This window comes from Perca fluviatilis, chromosome 16 (assembly GCF_010015445.1).
Source record: "Perca fluviatilis chromosome 16, GENO_Pfluv_1.0, whole genome shotgun sequence".
Lineage (NCBI taxonomy): Eukaryota > Metazoa > Chordata > Actinopteri > Perciformes > Percidae > Perca > Perca fluviatilis.
In genome coordinates, this window is record NC_053127.1 from 17,447,569 (window position 1) to 17,467,748 (window position 20,180).

Below are 20,180 nucleotides of genomic sequence, written 5' to 3' on the forward strand. Positions count from 1 at the left end.
CAGTCCATGTTATATGCAAGGGTGGTTATTTTCTAGTATGCCGTTTTTGAGGTGCATATATGCAACCCTTACACCAAGAGACCACAAAGTGAGCTGTAGGCTGAAAAATGTTTGCTGGCAAAAAATAGTTTGTAATTAAAAGGTACATTGCTGTGTTGACCCAAAAATTTTGAGGTGAGCGACTGCTTTGAAAAAATGGAAGAAATATAGAGGACTGTGATGTTCAGTCTTGTAGATGGTGACTATCGTTTACCATCTTTTACCATAGCCAGGTGACAAATACTCTTTAAAAAAACTTTATTCTGTACCTCTACCCTTAAACAGTGTCTGTATGAAAAGGTAGAATAGACAGAAGAGATCAATGCTTACATAAAGTTACACGTCCTTATGTCGGGGGGGGGGGCATCATATCATGAGAAACATTCAGAATAGTACTCTAGTATCACTTTTAACAGTAACCAATTATTGTAATATAAGAGCCCAACAGTACTGTAGAGACCATTTGTTCTGAGCAGTTCACTCATGTTGTCTTTTAAACATCAATAAAACTGTAAGTGTCCTACTGTACTTTGAGTTATTGTGAACTGCTACCAGCCTGAAAAAAGAGGAGAGGTTAGAAAAAAGGATATAATATGCAATTATTCCACCCTTATATGGCTTAAGAATAAGTATGACCATACACGCATACACCCACCCTGCTCTCTGCTGGAGGAACAGAGTATGGATTCAGTATACTCTGTACTTTTAGCACAGGGAGCAAAAGAAAGTAACAGCGTCACCCTCTGGCAATAATGTAATGGCTTAAATCTTGCGATTGAATTTGGTTGAAATTATGTAAAACATGATATCTCAGGCTACAATGCAAAATGTAGGCAGCAATGCCATTTTCATTTGCGTAAACAAGATCGAATAAGCTGTGCAGTTACAGAGAAAAACTTTTTGCAGTGATTTATGTAATGAAGGGGGACATACTGTAGATCACATATAAAACAGGTGACAACAAGATGAGGAACCTTTCCCCATAGGAACGTCATTACTAGAGGCTGTGGGTTGACATCTTCCCTGCTTTTCAGGTGTCCTCTGTGTGACATAATGTCACACAAATTGGTGAGAGGCACCCATGGGCGCTCTCCCCTACTTCCAAGATTAAGTCAACAGTCTAGGATGGTGAATGATTACTGTTGCCAGCTCGCCAAAGACAGCAAAAGCAGAGAGAGAAACATGCAAGGTTGTCTTCAAGTACATCAGTCCTTCTGTGGTTCACACTCTCATAATGTCAGACGCGCACACGCACACTCTCACACACTCTCTCACACACACACACACACACACACACACACACACACACACACACACACACACACACACACACACACACACACACACACACACACACACACACACACACACACACACACACACACACACACACACACACACACACACACACACTCTCATTTCCCAAAACTGCCAAAGTTAGCGAAGGCATCCTGTTTGGGTGAAACCATGGCTGGGGTGATGGAGTGTGCTAGGCTCACTCCTACTCCTGGCACTCCCATGCCTGTCATACCACCCATCATCACTGGAGTGGCCATGCCCATATTCATGCTCATGTTCATTCCCATCATGCCTTGGCTTACAGGAATTCCCCCCATCCCCATTGTCCCCGTGGTCATTGAAGGGGGCATACTTGATGCCAAGGAAGCAGGCATGCCAGTTGCCATTGATGGAGGCACGCCCATTGTCATGGGATTGGCTGGTGGTCTAATGGGTGTCGCATGGGGTGGGGAGCTGAGGTTCAGTCCTCCGAAGTTCTGGGCCAGCAGGTTGACGGGAGGCACTGCTGCACAGACACATATGGACAGCAAGGCGTTAATCCACTCTGTTGTACCACTTAGGTTGTTCAGATAGTTACACTGATCAATCTAATCTAAAACAATGTACATTTAAAAGGTTTACTGACATCAACCTGTCCTACTAAATCACTTGGGGATTTAACTAAAACATATGTATTTATTTATTGAAGTCCATACATTTATTGACATTTATTTCACACTGTTGTCAGTACTTCCCAGCTGTATATAACAATAATTCCTAATAGTTCAATAATTACTTATGATCTGGACTTGGATAAGCAGCAGAAAATGGATGGATGAATGGATTAACCAATAAAAACAAACAAAAGAAAACGGATTAATTTAAGGTGCAGTATATGAAATGTACCTCAGGTGAGAGGTCTGATATAGTTGGTACTGGGGATTGTAACTAATATTACAGGCTAGAAAAAATATTCAAAACTTTTAAATGACATTCAAGACTTTTTAATACCTTTGGCAGCCCTTTTTGTTTTGTTTTTAGAAAAAAAAAATCTTAAATCAATGCTTTTTAAGATATTTTAAGACCCTGCAAAAAGTTTTTTTTTCTACATCAACATGCTGTGTAAAATGCACACAGAAAATGAATCACAGTATGAAACATGATACCTGTTTGCTGGATGATATTGTTGAGTGTGGGCGGTGTCTTAGTGGGGTTGAGGCCTGCTGATAGGAAGTCCAGGCTGATGTTGACGGAGGGGTCGGACCAGGTCGACCCTAACGATCCCGGACCTCCAACACCCACCTTCGACTGTTGTCCTATGGGCTGCTGAGATGTCATGCCTCCCAGGCTCTAAAATAAAGTACAAATATTTCACACTTTTATTTACTGTCAAGAACCCAAAAGAAAAACTGAAATCAATTAACAGCCTTGAACTGGAACACTTTATATTTATTGAAAATTGAAACAAAAAGCATTCTTAAGGGTGCACTGACTTAAATCTTTGATTAGGTTGGAAGCCATGCTGAATGTTTAAGTCATTAATACTGCAATTTTATTGCACTATTAATTTAGACTATTATTTTGACCTTTGGACCAATACACTTTGGAAAGTTCTGGGTTTTTCTTTCAATGGATTTCATTATCTACAACATTTTCAGATTTGTTTTTTACAGTTTGAGACAAACTAGGCCTTCTTGTAAAGTGTACTGTACTTACCTGTTGAGAGTGAGAAAGGGGCATGGTTGGCATAGCAACAGATGCTCCTCCCAGAGAGAAAGTCATGCTCTGAGAGGCACTCAGCGTTGTATGTGGGTTAGTTAGTTGATGGTTCACTCCACCCATCAGGTCAAACAGCTCGGCAGAAGGTAGGGCGGAGGCGGGATTAGAGACTGGGGCTGTGGGTGGCTGGACGTTGCCAAACAGGTCAGTGACGGGCTGGGAGAGACCGGAGCTAGACAAAACTGGTGGATTGACCGAGAAAGCATTCCAGTCCCCAAATTCTCCATTTCCATTGGATCGTGCAGAAGCTGGCCACAAGAAAGTAGTGATATGTTTAGTTGTGATTGTAACTGTCCAACTCCTTCACTGTGTCCTAAATTGACACTCATTTTCTAAAATTCTACAAAAAAATCTAAATACATTAAAAAGTATGTACAACATGGCTTTTTTGTCACACTGGCCCTCATCTGAACTTAAGGGTGCTTTCACACCTTACCTGTTTTGGTTGGGTTAAAACTAACTCTAGTGGGATTGCCAAGTTAGTACAAACAATCAAACCCAGGTGCAGACCAAAGAACTGGACCAAGACTGTTACATGGTAACACGTATGATCTGACAGTCAAAAGCAGTTAAAACTGCAGTCTGCTATGGTTGTATCATTCTGTGTACTTGGGCAGTTCATTAAGTCCATTAAAAAGGGTGTGACAAAGTGATCCCACAGTAATATGCCCCAGAATTGAGCTGTACAAAGACAGGTCTTTTTTTACCTGTCTCTACCCTTTTGTCATTATTTAAAACTTTCTTTTTATTTGCAGTCTAATAATGCTTATCATCAGTTATTTCTTTGGGAGCTCTTTGTGACGTCAGAGAACATTAATATGCACATAGTGCTGCATAAACTACTGTCAGTCACCGGATTTTGATTTCCCTCCAGTGTGAACATGAACCGGACCAGAACTGTGTACTATTTCCAGTTGGTCCGGACCAAACAAACCAAACTACAGGTGTGAAAGCACCCTCAGATTACAGGAAAAGCGGAAAGAGGTAAGAACAAGTTTACCAGTGGAAGTTGGGAGGCTGGCAGAAGCTGCAGGAGAGGAGAAGTCAGCAAAGCCACCAATGAGGTCAGAACTGCCACCTGGATGGACACACACACACACACACACACACACACACACACACACACACACACGCACACAAAGGACAGGACTCAGAACTCTCTTGTCCAACAAAGAATGACACAACTAATACATCACATACCCCACATTTTAAAACCACCTCATTTCTTTGTCATCTTTGTGTGTGTAAACATTTGTAGTTACCTGTTGCAGTGCTCTGATTGGATAAAGGGTCAATCACCAGCAGATCAGCTAGACCGCTACTTGAAGACTGCCTGACTGATGACTAAAGATAGAAAAAGAGAGACACAGTGATTTACTAAACATGTACAATTAAAAATATATCTCACATTCAGAAAAGCGTGAGTGTCTGTGTGAATACCTTCTCGTCTGGGCTCCTGTCTCCAGTGTAGTGGGCTGCAGCACCAAGGTCCAGAGTCTTGCTACACGGAGCTCCGCTGCGTTTCCGCGTGGTGGTGGTTGTGGTTTCTGTTGCTTGTGTGATCTGGATGCTCTTCGTTGTGACAGTTTCCTCCTCATCTTTGAACTCAAGGGTTTCCTGCCTGCCGTTTCTCGATGCTCGGTCCTCCTCGGTGTCACTATGGCAACCAAACATGGAGGACATACGAGAAGCGGCACTCAGGAGATTTTGCTATTGACTGTTTTTTTTTTTTTTTTTGCAATTATTGTATGTTTGTACATGTTTGGTTGGAGGCCATGAGCCATCTGATGCATTATTTTGATATTTGCGATACCAACACCACTGTGCACAACTAATGCAGCTTGTGGTAACTTTAGTATACACCATTAAAGGAACACGCCGACTTATTGGGAATTTAGCTTATTCACTGTAACCCCCAGAGTACGACAAGTTGATACATACCCTTCTCATCGCCGTGCGTGCTGTAACGCTGTCTGACGGCTCCAGCGGCATCAGCCCATAACAGAACAGGCAGGTGAATGGTTCCAGTAATCCTACTGCTCCAAATAAGTGACAAAATAACGCCAACATGTTCCTATTTACATGTTGTGATTTGTAGAGTCACAGCGTGTACAAAAAACAACGTAACATGAGACACAGCCGTCTTCTATCCGTAAACAAACCGGGAACTATATTCTCAGGCGGAAGAATATAGTACTTGGGCGGAGTGATATGCTCACAGCAAGCCTGTCTCAGAATATAGTTCCCGGTTTGTTTATGGTTAGAAGATGGCTGTGTCTCATGTTACGTTGTTTTTTGTACACGCTGTGACTCTATAAATCACATGTAAATAGGAACATGTTGGCGTTATTTTGTCACTTTTGTCACAATTCGGAGCAGTAGGCTAGTTGGAACCAGTTACCTGCAGGATCTGTGCTGGGCTAAGCTAATGCTGGAGCCGTCAGACAGCTTTACAACACGCACGGAGATGAGAAGGGTATGTATCGACTTGTCTTACTCTCGGGGTTACGGTGAATAAGCTAAATTCCCAATAAGTCGGCGTGTTCCTTTAAGACCATTTTAAAACAAGCATTCGTTCAGCCACACGCAAAATGTAATATGTGTAAGTGTGCACGTGGAGTCATGGACATCATCAGTGTTTAAATTTACCTGATTCTGTCGGGTGAGTCATCTCGTTCCTTCTTTCTAAACTTGTTGAGTGTGTCATCGATGGTGCTGCCTATCTTGTCACTGATCTCTCCGAGCTTTTCACTAAAGGGGAAAGCTCCTCTGCTCTTATCCCAGTCCTCATCCCACTTACTCCGATCCAACTCATTAGCTGGAAGGAAGAACACATAGAAGGACAGAGAGAGAAAGAGCAAGACTTTGTAAACTTGTGCAGTTTCACAGGCATCCCCCAAAGGACATCTACAGTCTCTCATACTAGTCGTATGAAACTCATAATTTAAGCTGTACAATGCTGTTTAACAATTGCTAATGTATAGCAAATTTAAGACACTAAAAGCAACAATAAGATTAGAGCTGCAGCAAGTTATTATTTGAATATCTTTTCGGTTAATTGTTTGGTCTGAAAAATGTCTTGTTCTTGTGTCCGATAACAGTCCCAAATCATAAACTACACAATTTACAATGAAATACGGCAGCAAATCCTCACATTGTGGAAGTTGGACCTGGAAAATGTTTGGGATTTTTGCTTGATAAATGTTAGACATTTTTAGTAATTGGGCAGATGAGAATTAAATACGTAATAAAAAATATAATGTTGTGTTACATTTTTTGTATTTATCTGGTAACTTACTTACTTAGGGTTGGCTGCTAAGAAAATAAATACAAGGAATATTTTCAGGTAAGTCCCCTGAAATTTTACTTCAGTGGATCAATAGGAGCTTTACGCTACATTATTGCTTAAACAATTAATAATTTGATATAAATCCATGACTATTTGATAATTAATTCTTCATCCGTCATTTATCAATTAAAAACACTCCAGACATTTCCTGGTTGAAGATCGTCCAATGTGAGGATGATGTTTTGTGTTTTATATCACGATCTCTTTGGGCTCTTGTGATTTGCCTTTTTGTAAAAAAAATAAAAAGAAGAAGACATTTAGAGATTTAGAGATGAATCAACTAAACAATATACCATTTTTTTTAATTCCTTGTTAGTACAGGCAATTCAAGTTTAGCTTTTAACATCCATTCAAAATGTCTTACACTTGCTTTACATGATATCCTTCCTCTAATGCATTTTTCAAGTTATTATTATGATTTTAATCCACATCTGACGAGCTGTCAAAAGAAGATGTAGTGACTTACAGTTCTTAACGCCTCCTCCTCCTCCTCCTCCTCCTCCTCCTCCTCCTCCTCCTCCTCCTCCACCTCCTCCTCCTTCCATGCTGTCAGAGGAGACTCCAATGTATTTATCTTTGTTCTTCTTGGCTTTCTTCCTCTCCTCTCTCAGTCTATCATCATCCTGGATTAACTCAACCATCTCCTTCACCTTCTGACGCACATTGATGCCCTGATCCTTACCGTTCTCATCTGGACAGATACACAAACAAAAACAAAAAACTATAGTATATATATAAAATTTGACGTCCTGACCTTATCATTTAGTGCCACCAACGTACAGTACACAATAATTATTACAATCAAAAGGACCAATAGAAGTTTTACTTAGCATACTGTATTATTCATGCCCCCCAGAGAATTAACCTTTCCATTTTAGAAACAAATTGATCTTTCTAAAAGTGACGCGTCTAATATGCACACAAGATATCTCACATTTACACAAAAGCAAAAGAATACTAAGAAAACATTAAACCAATGAAAATGTAGCCAATTTTGATTTAGAGACTCACCAATAAAGTGATAGTTTTCTAAAGATCGCAGGTCGTAGATGTGTTCTCTGGCACTGGTGACAACTCTTTCAGACCCATTCCTGATCAAATAAGCCAGCAGCAGTAAAGCCTGGCAGAGGAAGATAAAGAGAAATAGTAAGAGATGGAGTGAAAGACGTGATTAGAGAGTTAACTATGGGGGGAGGGGGTGGGGGGGATGTAGCCAGAATGACTTAGTGAGAAATAATCTTTCCTAAAAAAAAAATGTTTAAGGCCAGTTCTGCTTTACAAAACGGTCCCCTCTCCTGAACTCATCTTAATTGCTCTCTAAAAAATTCAAACTCATTCATTCTTTCTTGGCTCTTGTATAATATATGGTATTTGCACATCAGTCTTGTGATTTTGTGGGTAGGACACAAGAATGTAGTTGAGATGCACTGCTCGGATCTTTCTACTATACACATACAGGATGCATACATCTGTATCTGTGTTCAATTTTAGTGCAAAGCAGGGGCGGACCTACCGGGGTGGCATAGGGTGGCAAATGCCACCCTAAAAGAAAGCATTGCCACCCCTGCTGCCACCCCAGTTGGCAGCAACGAATTACGGTAAAAGTTATGGCCAATTTGACAATTTACGAGCGTGCGTCTCCAATGTCCAACTGCAGTGAATGCAGCATAAGATGACGCCAGAGCGGAGAGAGCCTGTTTTGTTTGGAAAACTGAGTGGCGCTAAGCGAGGGAGCCAGGAGTCGCGATGAATGGAGACACAGGAGGAAAGAGGTCAAAACGGATTAACATCTATCAAGAAATTAAATTATAACGAAAGCACAGTGCTAGCATAGTTGCGATGCTGATTTTGAGATGATAAAAATCAGGTTGAAGAACGTTATTTCACCAACTATACAATGTTACTTAGGGTCTGACGTTTGTTCTGTGTAAAGTAGGCTACAAAAGCTAATATTGATTCAACGTCTGTCAAGGAAAACATTGTTACTTTGAATCGTACAGAAATGAAGAGGAAAGGTAGTATATTTAGTTTTTGTCTCCAAAGAGAAAGGCGAGAGAAATAGAAAATGAACAAGTGAGCAAGGTAGATGGAGAAGATGAGGTGGAAGGAGAGAGAAAAGAGGTGGAAGGAGAGAGAGAAGAGGTGGAAGGAGAGAGAGAAAATGGCAACAGAAACGTGACAGAGACAGAATACAAGGCCAAGGCGACCAGGGACAGGAGGAGGTGGGAGAACACCACAGAGAGCATCACCAAGATGAGGAGGGAGAAAGCGAGAGACAAGAGAACGTGCAGGGCTCAGACAGTGAAAGGGAAAGCAGAGTGCCTGGGCCATCACCAACCATCTCCAGTCAAGCTGGTCCACACGGTATGGAAACTGTTGATGCATAGTATACTAAGTTACATATAAATAAGAAAAACAAATGACAAAGCTTAAATATGAATAATTAGGGAAAGTTGTCAGTGTGAAAGTGTGATGAGATGGGGAGATGAGTTTTTATATTTTGTGTAGAATGTATTTTAGATCCATTGCTCAGATTAAATATAAAAAATAAAAAATATATATAAATAAAACAAAAAATAAACAAATGAACCTAAAAAATACTCTCCCAGGCTAAAATGTTAGTGTGTGTTAACACAGTCTGATGGTTAGAACTAATCAATGACAGTTCCTAATTTTGTACAAATGCTGCCTGCAACGCTGCCTCTCTGACACAGTCAAAAACTGTTTGCTTCCCCTCTCACACTGACACATCTGCCACTCATCACCTGGGTCTTACCTTAATGCCTTTCCTGTGATAATGCCCCTTACTTCTATCATACTTCTATTTCCTATTATGTGAGATCACATTGTACGGTCACTTATTCCTAATATGAACTGTTTCAAATGAAACCTCAAATGCAGGACATTGATTGCATGAGATGAAGTTTGTTTGTATGAGTTTGTAAATGGCAGCCTGTGTCCTTTTGTAGTGTGTACATACTATTTCTCATCAAACTGTGATAACTGATTAAATTCAGTAAATATACGTCTGACATATGTTGCCACCCCTCAAAAATTCCTGCCCCCCTCTCGCCACCCCATAAATATTTTTCTAGATCCGCCCCTGGTGCAAAGTATTTGAAGTAATGTATTTTCAATAAAAACAAAGAGAAACAGGAGCCAAAAATGTCTTGATCCAGTCAGTCGTGTAAACACTGGAACCCATGTGGGTGTCTGACTGCGGGCACAACGGATACAACACAGGGAACAACCAACCAACCTGCCAACCAGAACGTAACCATACCTTGTAGACTCGTCTCCAGTTCTTCTTGTTGTCCTTCAGCATCCTGGTCCACAGCATGTTCATCACTTCTGGGAATTGCTCATACATAAAGGTAGATCTACACACACACAAACAAAAATATTATAGTTCTAAAAAAGCCCAAAACAGCTAAATCAAAGCATAATCAGGTCTAGTGATTAGAGCCTTACTTGTCTTTCTAACAGAACTCTTATTTCTTCTTATTGTGTGTAATGACACAATACAGTTTACCTGCTACTTTGTGTGCTTGTATTTGTGTGCACATACAGTACAGAAACTGTGTGTGTGTTACACATACTTGGCTATTTCTCCCATCAATTGTCCAGAGGGTCCCCAGGGGTCGTCATTGGTGGCCTCTCTCACCTTAGACTCGATCTCTGAGTAGTTCATCACCACATTAGTGCTGTTGACACAGACATATATTTTCTTCAGAAATTACATCAATAAATATCTTTATTACCATCAACATTTCAAACATGTAAAGGTGAAAACATCTGGCTTTACTATCTTGTCTTTTCTGTTCACTTATTGGGAATACAAAGCTTGTTATTGTCAGTCTTTCGGTCAGTCAGCCTTGCTGGTTATCAGCAAATGATTTGAGCTGATTCCCTTCACACATCCACTCATTTCCAGAGGTCAGGCAGACCGAAATACAGACAATCATAAACCCATACATTGATATATTTACACAGTAGAACACATGCAAATACAATAAGGGCAACTCATAAATGAAAAACAATCTCTCTGGCTAGCAAAGCATCATTATCATATTAATATTCTACACACACAACGCTGACAATAACGGTGGAAAACAGGATTATCACAACAACAACATTCATGCAGGTGTCATACACAACGAAATCAAGTAAAACAAAGAGAATCTCAGCTCACTGAATTATGAATGACAGCTTTCTAAAAGCCTGTGTCCTGGCCACGGCACTTCAAAGGACAGACATACATATACGAGCATAGTGTAAGAAAATATTCAGCTGTTTGGGGCACAAAGGGATGTGAGTCTGTTGTATGCAGTGTGTGCATGGAAGTGAGGTTAGCAGGGTGTGCATATGTGTGTGTGTGTGGGCTTGTTTAACTATATTTGTGGGGTCCAAAAACCGGGAGTCCAGTATAGTTGTGGGGTCCCGACAGCTTTGTGGGGCCAAAATGCTGGACCCCACAAGTTTAAAGGGCCGTTTGAGGGTTAAGACTTGGTTTTAGGATTAGGGATAGAATTAGGTTAGGGTTAGGGTGAGGGTAAGGGTTAAGGTTAGGAATTTAGTTGTGATGGTTAAGGTTAGGGTAAGGGTTAAGGTTAGGCATTTAGTTGTGATGGTTAAGGTTAGGGTAAGGGGCTAGGGAATGCATTATGTCAATGATGGGTCCCCACAAAGATAGTGCCACAAACCCGTGTGTGTGTGTGTGTGTGTGTGTGTGTGTGTGTGTGTGTGTGTGTGTGTGTGTGTGTGTGTGTGTTTGTGTGTAAAAAACAGTGAAGTAAACACGGCCAAAGCTCCCCATAAATAATGTTTGCTTCCTGTCCTCTTCGATTTTGTGGTCTCACCAGCTGCTGTGTTTGTTTGTTGGCAAAAAAACACAGCCAAAAGCACTGCAACGTGAAACACACCTCTCACTCTCCAACACGACTTGTCATTCCTCCCTCCTTCACCTGGCCTTTTTTTTCATATTTCTGTCTCCTTCACTTCATTTTCTATCCTGTTTTTTCTCCTGCTCCTCGCTTTTTCCAATCTCCCGATCCTATCATTACTCATGTACTCTGCCACTCGCAGTTAAAGGAAAATAAGAAGCGTCTTCAGTACAGAAACTGCCTTTGACTGTGTTATTGTCAACAAACAAGTCAGACAGACAGAGAGCTCCATAATAGCGTGACTCTTAAACTGCAGGAAAAGCAAGGACGCCGCTGCCAGCTCTGTTGAGGTAGATCAATAATAGAGTGTATTCATCACGCCCAGGCAGGCCCAACCAACAGCTGATGGGAGCTCCATCTAAAGCACTGTTGAGCTCTCTGTCTGTTTTCTATGCCGTATATTCCCTCTTCTAATCTTCTTTCTTCAGTCTATTCATTTATTTCTCCTTTATGCAACTTTCTTCTATCGACCTACTCTTCTTTCTTTATTACATTTGTGATATAATTGGTTCTTTTGAGCGGAGCCAACCGAAGAACGTAGGTCTAAGATATGATTTGGAATATTAAAAAAAACGGATTTAAGGACATCTTTTTTTTTTGGAGGTTTTTCAGGGAAAAATGTATGTAAGAGTTCATCAATCTCCATAAAATCAAAAGATGCTGTTGGCATACTGTACCCTCCTTGTCACTGGGTACTGTGGGAAGTGTGTTTTTCTATAATTTCTTTTTTTTAAGGTTTCAGTGTTTTTCGGATACGTACAATAGTAAGTACAGTACAGTATGAGTGCTTATACAACACACACACAATATGCATCTCATAGTAGCCTGAATTTAACCTTGTTTGCAGGATTTATATCAAACTGAAAGTGCACATTAACAACCCACATGGAGTTTTAATTACCTCAGTTACAAAAACTCAACTGCATTAGACTGAAATATATTTGTAATATTTTTTACTATAAAGAATACAAGAAACACCTCTTAATCTAATGCAGTCCAGTTCAACATCACTGCAAACTACAACCTCATTAATAAAAAATATAGTTAAAATAACACCTCTGACAGACAGTGTCAATCAATCAAAACTAAACATTATTCTCTTTGTAAAGGTGTAATTTATGACTGAGCAGCTGTTGTATTGGATCACATTAGATTTTACAGGTAAATAAAGTGACCACTGAGTGTATAATCCAAGGCACAAAATAAATAATAATTGGTTCATCATCATTACTGTATGCACAAATTGCATTCTGATAACAGGCATGTATACTTCACTAAAATGTATTCTAAATAAGAAATGAATACCGACATACAAACTCTAAAAATGAATAACAGCTGAACTAAAAAACAGGAACCGCTGTGTAACCTGTGTTATAAAATTGAACATGCTTCTCTGGTGTAAGGATAATCACATCAAACAAGGGGATGTACTGATCAGAAGCAGTATAGTCAATATCAATCCAAAACTAGCCAAAGCATTGGATATATTTCAGAAAAAGATACATAATAAAATACAAACTATTTATAGACAGCTCGAGTGTTATTTGAGAGGCAAAAAAAGATTCTGATGTATAATGCTATTGCAGATTCAAGGCTGTATTGATGAAAATGATGTATCAAGCCATTGCCTGGATGTGTGCACACTTGGTCCCTGACCGTCCCTCGTATCAAGCCGTTGTCACATAAAACTGACTGTGAGAAATTAGAGTCAGTGTTTAAGAGGAGTATCTAAAAAGTTGATGTGTGACAGACCGATGCACCTGACAAACTGGTGAGACTGATATTTCAAACAGAGCAAAATCCGTTTTTTGGTCACTCTATAGAAAGAGAAGTCTGATTATAAAGGCACTATTTTTACGAGACTAACATAGTAAGTTCATTCATGAGATTAGTTTGAACTGAAGCAAAACTATTTAGATCCGTTTTTCCACTTCTGTCATCTTTCAATATTGTTATAATTAGAGCTGGGCAATATATCAATATTATATCGATATCGTGATATGAGACTAGATATTGTCTGAGATTTTGGATATCGTAATATGACATAAGTGCTGTCTTTTCCTGGTTTTAAAGGCTGCATTACAGTAAAGTGATGTCATTTTCTGAACTTACCAACTGTTGTAACTGTTCTATTATTTGCCTTTACCCACGTAGTCATTATATCCACATTACTGATGTTTATTTATCAAAAATCTCATTGTGTAAATATTTTGCCAAAGCACCATTAGTCAACACTACAATATCATTGTGGTATCGATATCGAGGTATTTGGTCAAAAATATGGTGATATTTGATTTTCTCCGCATCGCCCAGCCCTAGTTATAATGTTCACATTTGTTTTCAGCTTTGTTGTCCTTGTTGTTAACTGTATGTCTATTTCTGTGTAAGTACACTAAGAGCAATGAAAAACCAAAGTCAAATTCCTTGCATGTGTGCACATACTTGGCCAATAAAGCTAATTCTGATTATTCTTGCTCTATTGAACATATGATGACAGTTTCATTTGTGAAAAAACCTGATTTGATTTAATCTACTACAAACCTAGCCCTCCAGATAGTGGCACCATCCTCATCAAAAGTTATTTACTTGGTTATTAAATAAAATGGCCAGTTACAAGAAACGATTTACTTACTTATCTCAACTAATTAAAAGCATCCCTGCATCTTCCAATTTTTTGTGGATTTGGGTTTTACACAAGAAATATATTCATATAACTCAGTGTGCCTCTTGGAACAAACAGGGCAGAAAGCTGTTATTCTCCCTCCTCTTCGTGGGTTACAGTATTATACTGCAGTTTACACTTGCAACAATAGAGTACACAAAGACACACATCACAAAGAAGCATGGTTAGTCTAGTGCTCAGACAAACAACACGATGTAGTAGGCTGCAGCAACACCAGCATTAGCTAATACCGTATGATCTGTTTGGCCAACAAGCTGTGTTGTCTTAACTGTCTGGGACCATGGGGGCATGGGCCTCGTTGAGACATGGTTGGTCTCTAATTGGCAGGAAATGCACTACAATTCAATAGCCACTTAGCTTGCCATCGTTTATGCTTAGCTTTCTACTCGGGATATAAGGTTAGGTTAATCCATGGTGGAGGTAGCGGGCATCACCAGGGTGGTACAGGGCGTGATTCCGCAGCAACACCGACACAAACAGTACACAGAACCGACCTGGGCTTAGCAATGCTAGCGGAATTAGCTAACTGGATAGCTTTCGTTGCGGATCGGAAATGAATACATTTGCTGTGTGTAATACTGTTTTTTTACTGGCCTATATGAGCAAGTGTTGAAAAATTTACAATGTTAGAAGCCATTGTAAAACACACATCTCTATTTATGCCACATGGCTGAAGATTGGCAGCTAGCCAGCTAGCCAGAGCTAACAGCTGAGGGGGCTATCGCTGTGACGTCACGCACCGTATCCTCTCCTCTGTCAGCGATAAAAGCTGCTGATGCTGCCCGGCTAGCCGGTTAGCTTAGCAGCCACTTAGCGGTTTAGCCAGTGCAAATAGCTCCACCTGCTCCTCGGTACTCACGCTTTGTCCACCAGCTCTCTGACTTTCCACATATTCAGCATCTCCGCACGGAACTGCGGGTTCGCCGCCTCGATACTGCGTCGCCCCGTGTCTCTACGCCCCACAAGATAGAGTAGGTATCCAGTTACCGACGAGAATCCCCCCCCACTCCTCGATGAGCTCCGGTACTACAGATGCGGTTAACGGATCGGCCCCAGTTGCTACGGAAACGTCATTCTCGGCCTACGTCACTGAAGCGTCAAGATGTTCCCTCGCTCGCGAACTGTATCATATCTAATACATCCATGTATCATATATGCGTACATTTAGGGTAAAGTTCAAAGCAAAATGACGCAGGAACATTTAGGCAAAGAATATGATACAATTGAATCTTTCTTTTGATTTCTGTAAGTTGTTCAAAAACAGCCCCGGGAGCTACCTTGCTCAAGGTTAAAACATTTACACATTGTGTGTGTGTGTGTGTGTGTGTGTGTGTGTGTGTGTGTGTGTGTGTGTGTGTGTCAGTCACATTTGGCTGTGTTGGGCAGTTTTGCAAACCAAAATCCAGCTAGGGTGTCTGTGGCACCTATTCTTAATATTAATACATTAATACATAAATGTTTTAGCTTTTATATAAAATAATGGTACTTAAAGTAGCCTATTTTGATGCTAATACTCAAGGATCAATAATTGTGGAAGAATCCTGCTTCTCAAAAGGCTATTAAATGGAAGATGTGATAAAAGGTGGTGATAAAGATTTGCACTGCATGTCCATCTCCAGAGCTTTAATGAAAGTTAGCTCAGTTGGTATAGTGAGCGCACATATATAGAGGTTTACTCCTTGACGCAGCAGACCGGGGTTCGACTCCGAGCTGTGTGCTGCATGTCACTCCCCCTCTCTCTCCCCTTTAATGTCTTCAGCTGTCCTGTCAAAAATAAAGGCCCAAAAAATAAATAAATAGGTAGGCTATAGCAGAATTCAAAGTCATGTTTTGAAAATTAAAATTTACTTGTGGATTCTTGGTTTGTTTTAAATGTAATGTCTGTTAGGAGGGTTTTCTTGTCTTGTGATTGTTCATTAGTATCTTCAGCATCAGCTCAGTTAATACTGGCATGCTGAATCTGTTCCTGGCTCATCCTCGGAGTCCACATTGTATTATTGATATGTTGGCTCAGTTATTTAGGTCCCCAATCTGGTCTAGATTAAAGTAGAATACGGAACAGAACAAAGACGTGTGTCTGAAAGGGTGATGGTCAAATGACAAAACGCCAGCGTCTGCATTTTTGTTTAATTGTTTCTTAAAATCTTTCTTTGTGGGAGTGTGTCCTTTGTCTCATTGAAGGTTTGGATACTTCATATTTTATTCTTTGTGTTAACTACGGATGTGTTATGACTAATGTTTTTGTTGCTTTAGTAAGTATTACATCAGCCTTAATTGTTTAGGTTTTGGTTTAAAGGTTTGAATTTATTTAAATTATAAAGTATTTTAACATATGTCAGTATAGCAAGAAAAAACAAATTCCTAGCTATCTTACTATTGCTTCATGACTGTATTAACCCTAATTAAGTAATTAAGTATTTTCTTTTCATTGATAGTTTGTTTTTCAATTATTCTGTTAAAACTGTTACTTTTAAATTATAAGTATTAGCCTATGTATGAAGAATTATGTGAGCACAATGGGGATGTTTATGGGAGCAACTAACATAATGCATACTGTATGTGGGAGAAAGTTATCTCTCCCATCCCCTTCAGAGCATTTAAACATGTTGTGGGCTAAGTGTTTTCTGCCCCAGTGGCTGAGGAAAGAAACTCCCTCACTGGGCTGGCAAGGTGAAACAAAATAAAAATCCTCATTTAGACTACATTTCACCCCTTATTATTTTCTTTGTTTTATGACGGGCACCTTCTGTCTCTGATTCAAGTCAATCTGGAGTGATAGCCTGGTTGCCATGGTGATCGTCCTGCAGCAGCATAGTAACAACCTCAGCACCGGCCACAGCTCCGTGTCGGACCCCGCCGCCGGCGGGCTGAGCCGGGCGCATCACACCGCTGCAGCCGTAGTCCTCGGGTTCATCCTGGTCCTGGGCTTCCTCGGTAACCTACTCGTGCTCCTGGTGTTCTCGCGCTTCCCCGGACTGGTGACTCCGGTGAACTTGCTGCTGATCAACATCAGCGCCAGCGACATGCTCGTCTGCATCTTCGGAACTCCCCTCAGCTTCGCGGCCAACGTGCGCGGCCGGTGGCTGACCGGCTCCTACGGGTGCCGATGGTACGGTTTCTCCAACGCGTTTTTCGGTGAGTGACATGGATGTATAGCTACTGAATAAGGTATTTGTATTCTTGCATTGCCAGACCTATCTCTACAGCGTGGATATTTGAAACTGCTGCATGAAAATTAAAACATAATGTGGCTCCAAGAGCCTATTAGCATCAAAATATAGACCGAAATGAAACCACTTTAATATTGCAGCTGGTAAAAGTGGAGCTAATTTTAATTACTTTATATTTCTTTGCTTTATATAGGCCTAGGCCTAACTGCAGGAGCTTATGCATTTACTCAATAAAGTCTTATCTTGATGGCCTAATAATATTATAATTTATTCGTTGATTATATTTTGTATTATTAATCTGAATCTGCAAAGTAACTTGTAACTAATTTATTAGTAGATGAGTAAAAAGTACAATATTTGTATCTGAAATGTAGTGGAGTGTAGAAGTATAAAGCAGCAGAGAATGGAAATATTTAAGTAAAGTTGGCCTACAAGTAGCTTGAAATTGTACTGTACCTCCTAAATATAGGCTACTATAGAATTTTGAACATTATTGCACTTGCCACTTTATTACTACTTGCATGAAAAAGAAGTGAAAAGCACTAAGGAAAGAGAAAAGAAAGAAACGTATTTGTTAAAAATCTGAAATTTCTTTGAAAATGTATGCATTGTCTGTAAATTATGTTTGTGTCTGTGTGGTTTCTGTACTTATTTGTCTTTTCTTTGTCCATCACTGTGTGTCTTGATGCAGACCTGGCTCCAGATGCAGATCTTTATAAACATTTTCTATTCAATTTACGTACTTTTGTTCATTATACAATCTATGTACTTTGTTCTCAAACTGTTGTCCTTTGTTATGGTGTCTCTCTCTGTCAGGTGTAGTATCTCTGGTGTCTCTGTCTCTGCTGTCCTTTGAGCGGTACTCTGTGGTGCTCGGCAGAACTCAGTCGGACTCTTCTCAGTACTGCAGGGCCAGGCTTGCTGTCGCGGCCTCCTGGCTTTACTCGCTGATCTGGACTCTGCCACCGCTGCTGGGCTGGAGCAGGTCTGTTACTGCTTGATTAAATATTAACCCACCACTTCACTCATGAGATCATTCATTCACTTATTGGCTGCTGATGATGCTAAAACTGGGAGGAAATTGTGTGCTGGTTTATTCACTTAATACAAAATGTAATTAAGAAGTGAGTGTTTTAAAAAAAAGTAACTTTAACGAGCCACATGTGTTGGTCATCTGCAAAAGTAGGCTAAAAATGTGAATAAATGAATAAAAGAAAAAGAGTCATTTTGCAATTCCAAGCAGAGAGATACTAAACAGACCATGGCACAGATAGAACTTTATAATTTTAAACATGTAGCACATGAAATCAGAGCATATGTTGTGTGTTATGGAGCAGCTATGGCCCAGAGGGTCCTGGCACCATCTGCTCCATCCAATGGCACCAGCGCTCAACGACAGCTCGCTCCTACATCAGCTGTTTGTTCATCTTTTGCCTGCTGCTGCCGCTGCTGCTCATGTTCTTCTGCTACGGGAGGATCCTGCTGGCTGTGCGAGCAGTGGAGAGACAGGTGAGCGTGCGGGATAACCTTTGATCCCTCTGTGATGACATTGTGCGTCTACTAGTGTTTGTGAAAGCAGCGTGTGTGTGTGTGTGTGTGTGTGTGTGTGTGTGTGTCCAGGTCACCAGGGTCAACCAGTCCTCAGCTGAGCGGAGGGAAGTCCGTTTCCTTGTAATGGTGGTCTCCATGGTGACTAGCTACCTATTGTGCTGGATGCCATACGGAGTTGTTGCGATGCTCGCCTCCTTTGGACAGCCCGGCATTGTGCCGCCTGCAGCCAGTTTAATCCCGTCCCTGCTGGCAAAGACCAGCACTGTCCTCAACCCTGTTATTTATGTGCTGCTCAACAAACGGGTAACAATGATTCCCAGTAAATATCTTACACACAGTCATCACAGGACAGTCACCCTCCTTCTAAGTGAGATTTGCTTTTATTCAACTCCAAATAACAAAACTAAAGGGGCATGTCTGCTAATACAACACTTTTGCTAGGCCTCATCAATTAAAGGATAGGTTCACACTTAATCACAGAAAAAAATTCTGCTGCACCAAAACTGCTTAACCACAGTTTAATAAGCATTTTGCATTTCAATGTTTTCTTTTTATCATTTTAAATCCAATATAATCAAACACTGACACACCAGGATCCTAGTTGAAAGAGTATTCCACCGATTTAGCACTGCATTCCTATAACATCATTAGACTCACGATCATAAAAACTAAGGATCAACATCTATTAAGCACAACCAAAAGTTCTGTGTGATTAGCAGCTAATGTAGCCTTGAGTTGCTAGCTAGTTAAGCAATGTAAGGAGTGGGCTACAGAGTTCTGGTAAGATCACTCTTTCTAACTCCACACCTCCAGAGTTTTTTTCATTTTCAAACTCTTTTTTTGCAATCTAAATTTCGTGTCATTTCTGAAATTATGTTATGAACTGTAAACACTCATTTTGTTTCAATTTGGTCAAACCAATTTGCAGCGACGTATGTGCCCCACCAACGTCATTTTCAGTCATTCAATCATTCAAAGCAGCCGTAGCGGTTTACATTTTTCACATTTCATTGCACATTTCGCCAATAACCAACATCCTCTGTGATTACATCCCACCTCACCTCCTCTGTTTGTGTGTCTTTCAGTTCTCCAGGTGTTTCCTGTACATGATCAGGTGCAGCTCAGAAGGTGCCATGTTCACATCCAGGGCCCAACAGGTACAGCGGCCCGCTCTGGTGCTAGTGGCTCAATATTCAACATAGAGGTCAAAGGTCACCCTTAGCTCAATGATCAATAAAAAAAAGACATTATTCTACTTTTTTCCTTTATTTGAGAAAAAGCAAAATGCTGCAGGAATGGTTTTTGTTCTTCTATTCTAGAAATGTCTGTGTTTGACCTGTTCTTTTGATGAATCTAGTGGACCGTATAGCTCCATGTAGCCTAAAGGT

General features: G+C 40.4%; 2 protein-coding genes across 2 annotated transcripts; one reads left to right on the forward strand and one right to left on the reverse strand.

Annotated features, from left to right (window-relative positions):
• Positions 1-393: 393 nt before the first annotated feature.
• LOC120543933 (clathrin interactor 1-like) lies at positions 394-15,146 on the reverse strand. The gene is made up of 13 exons (XM_039777358.1): positions 14,931-15,146; positions 10,045-10,149; positions 9,729-9,825; positions 7,457-7,565; positions 6,975-7,136; positions 6,912-6,929; positions 5,746-5,914; positions 4,537-4,753; positions 4,359-4,440; positions 4,097-4,174; positions 3,034-3,344; positions 2,484-2,667; positions 394-1,843 (listed from the first exon to the last, which is right to left on the reverse strand). The coding sequence occupies exons 1-13, from the start codon at positions 14,969-14,971 to the stop codon at positions 1,455-1,457; spliced, it is 1,962 nt and encodes a 653-aa protein (XP_039633292.1). The 5' UTR covers positions 14,972-15,146; the 3' UTR covers positions 394-1,454.
• Positions 15,147-16,838: 1,692 nt separating this feature from the next.
• LOC120543932 (pinopsin-like) lies at positions 16,839-20,010 on the forward strand. Its single transcript, XM_039777357.1, has 5 exons — positions 16,839-17,206; positions 18,058-18,226; positions 18,579-18,750; positions 18,862-19,095; positions 19,878-20,010. The coding sequence occupies exons 1-5, from the start codon at positions 16,861-16,863 to the stop codon at positions 19,992-19,994; spliced, it is 1,038 nt and encodes a 345-aa protein (XP_039633291.1). The 5' UTR covers positions 16,839-16,860; the 3' UTR covers positions 19,995-20,010.
• Positions 20,011-20,180: the final 170 nt, after the last annotated feature.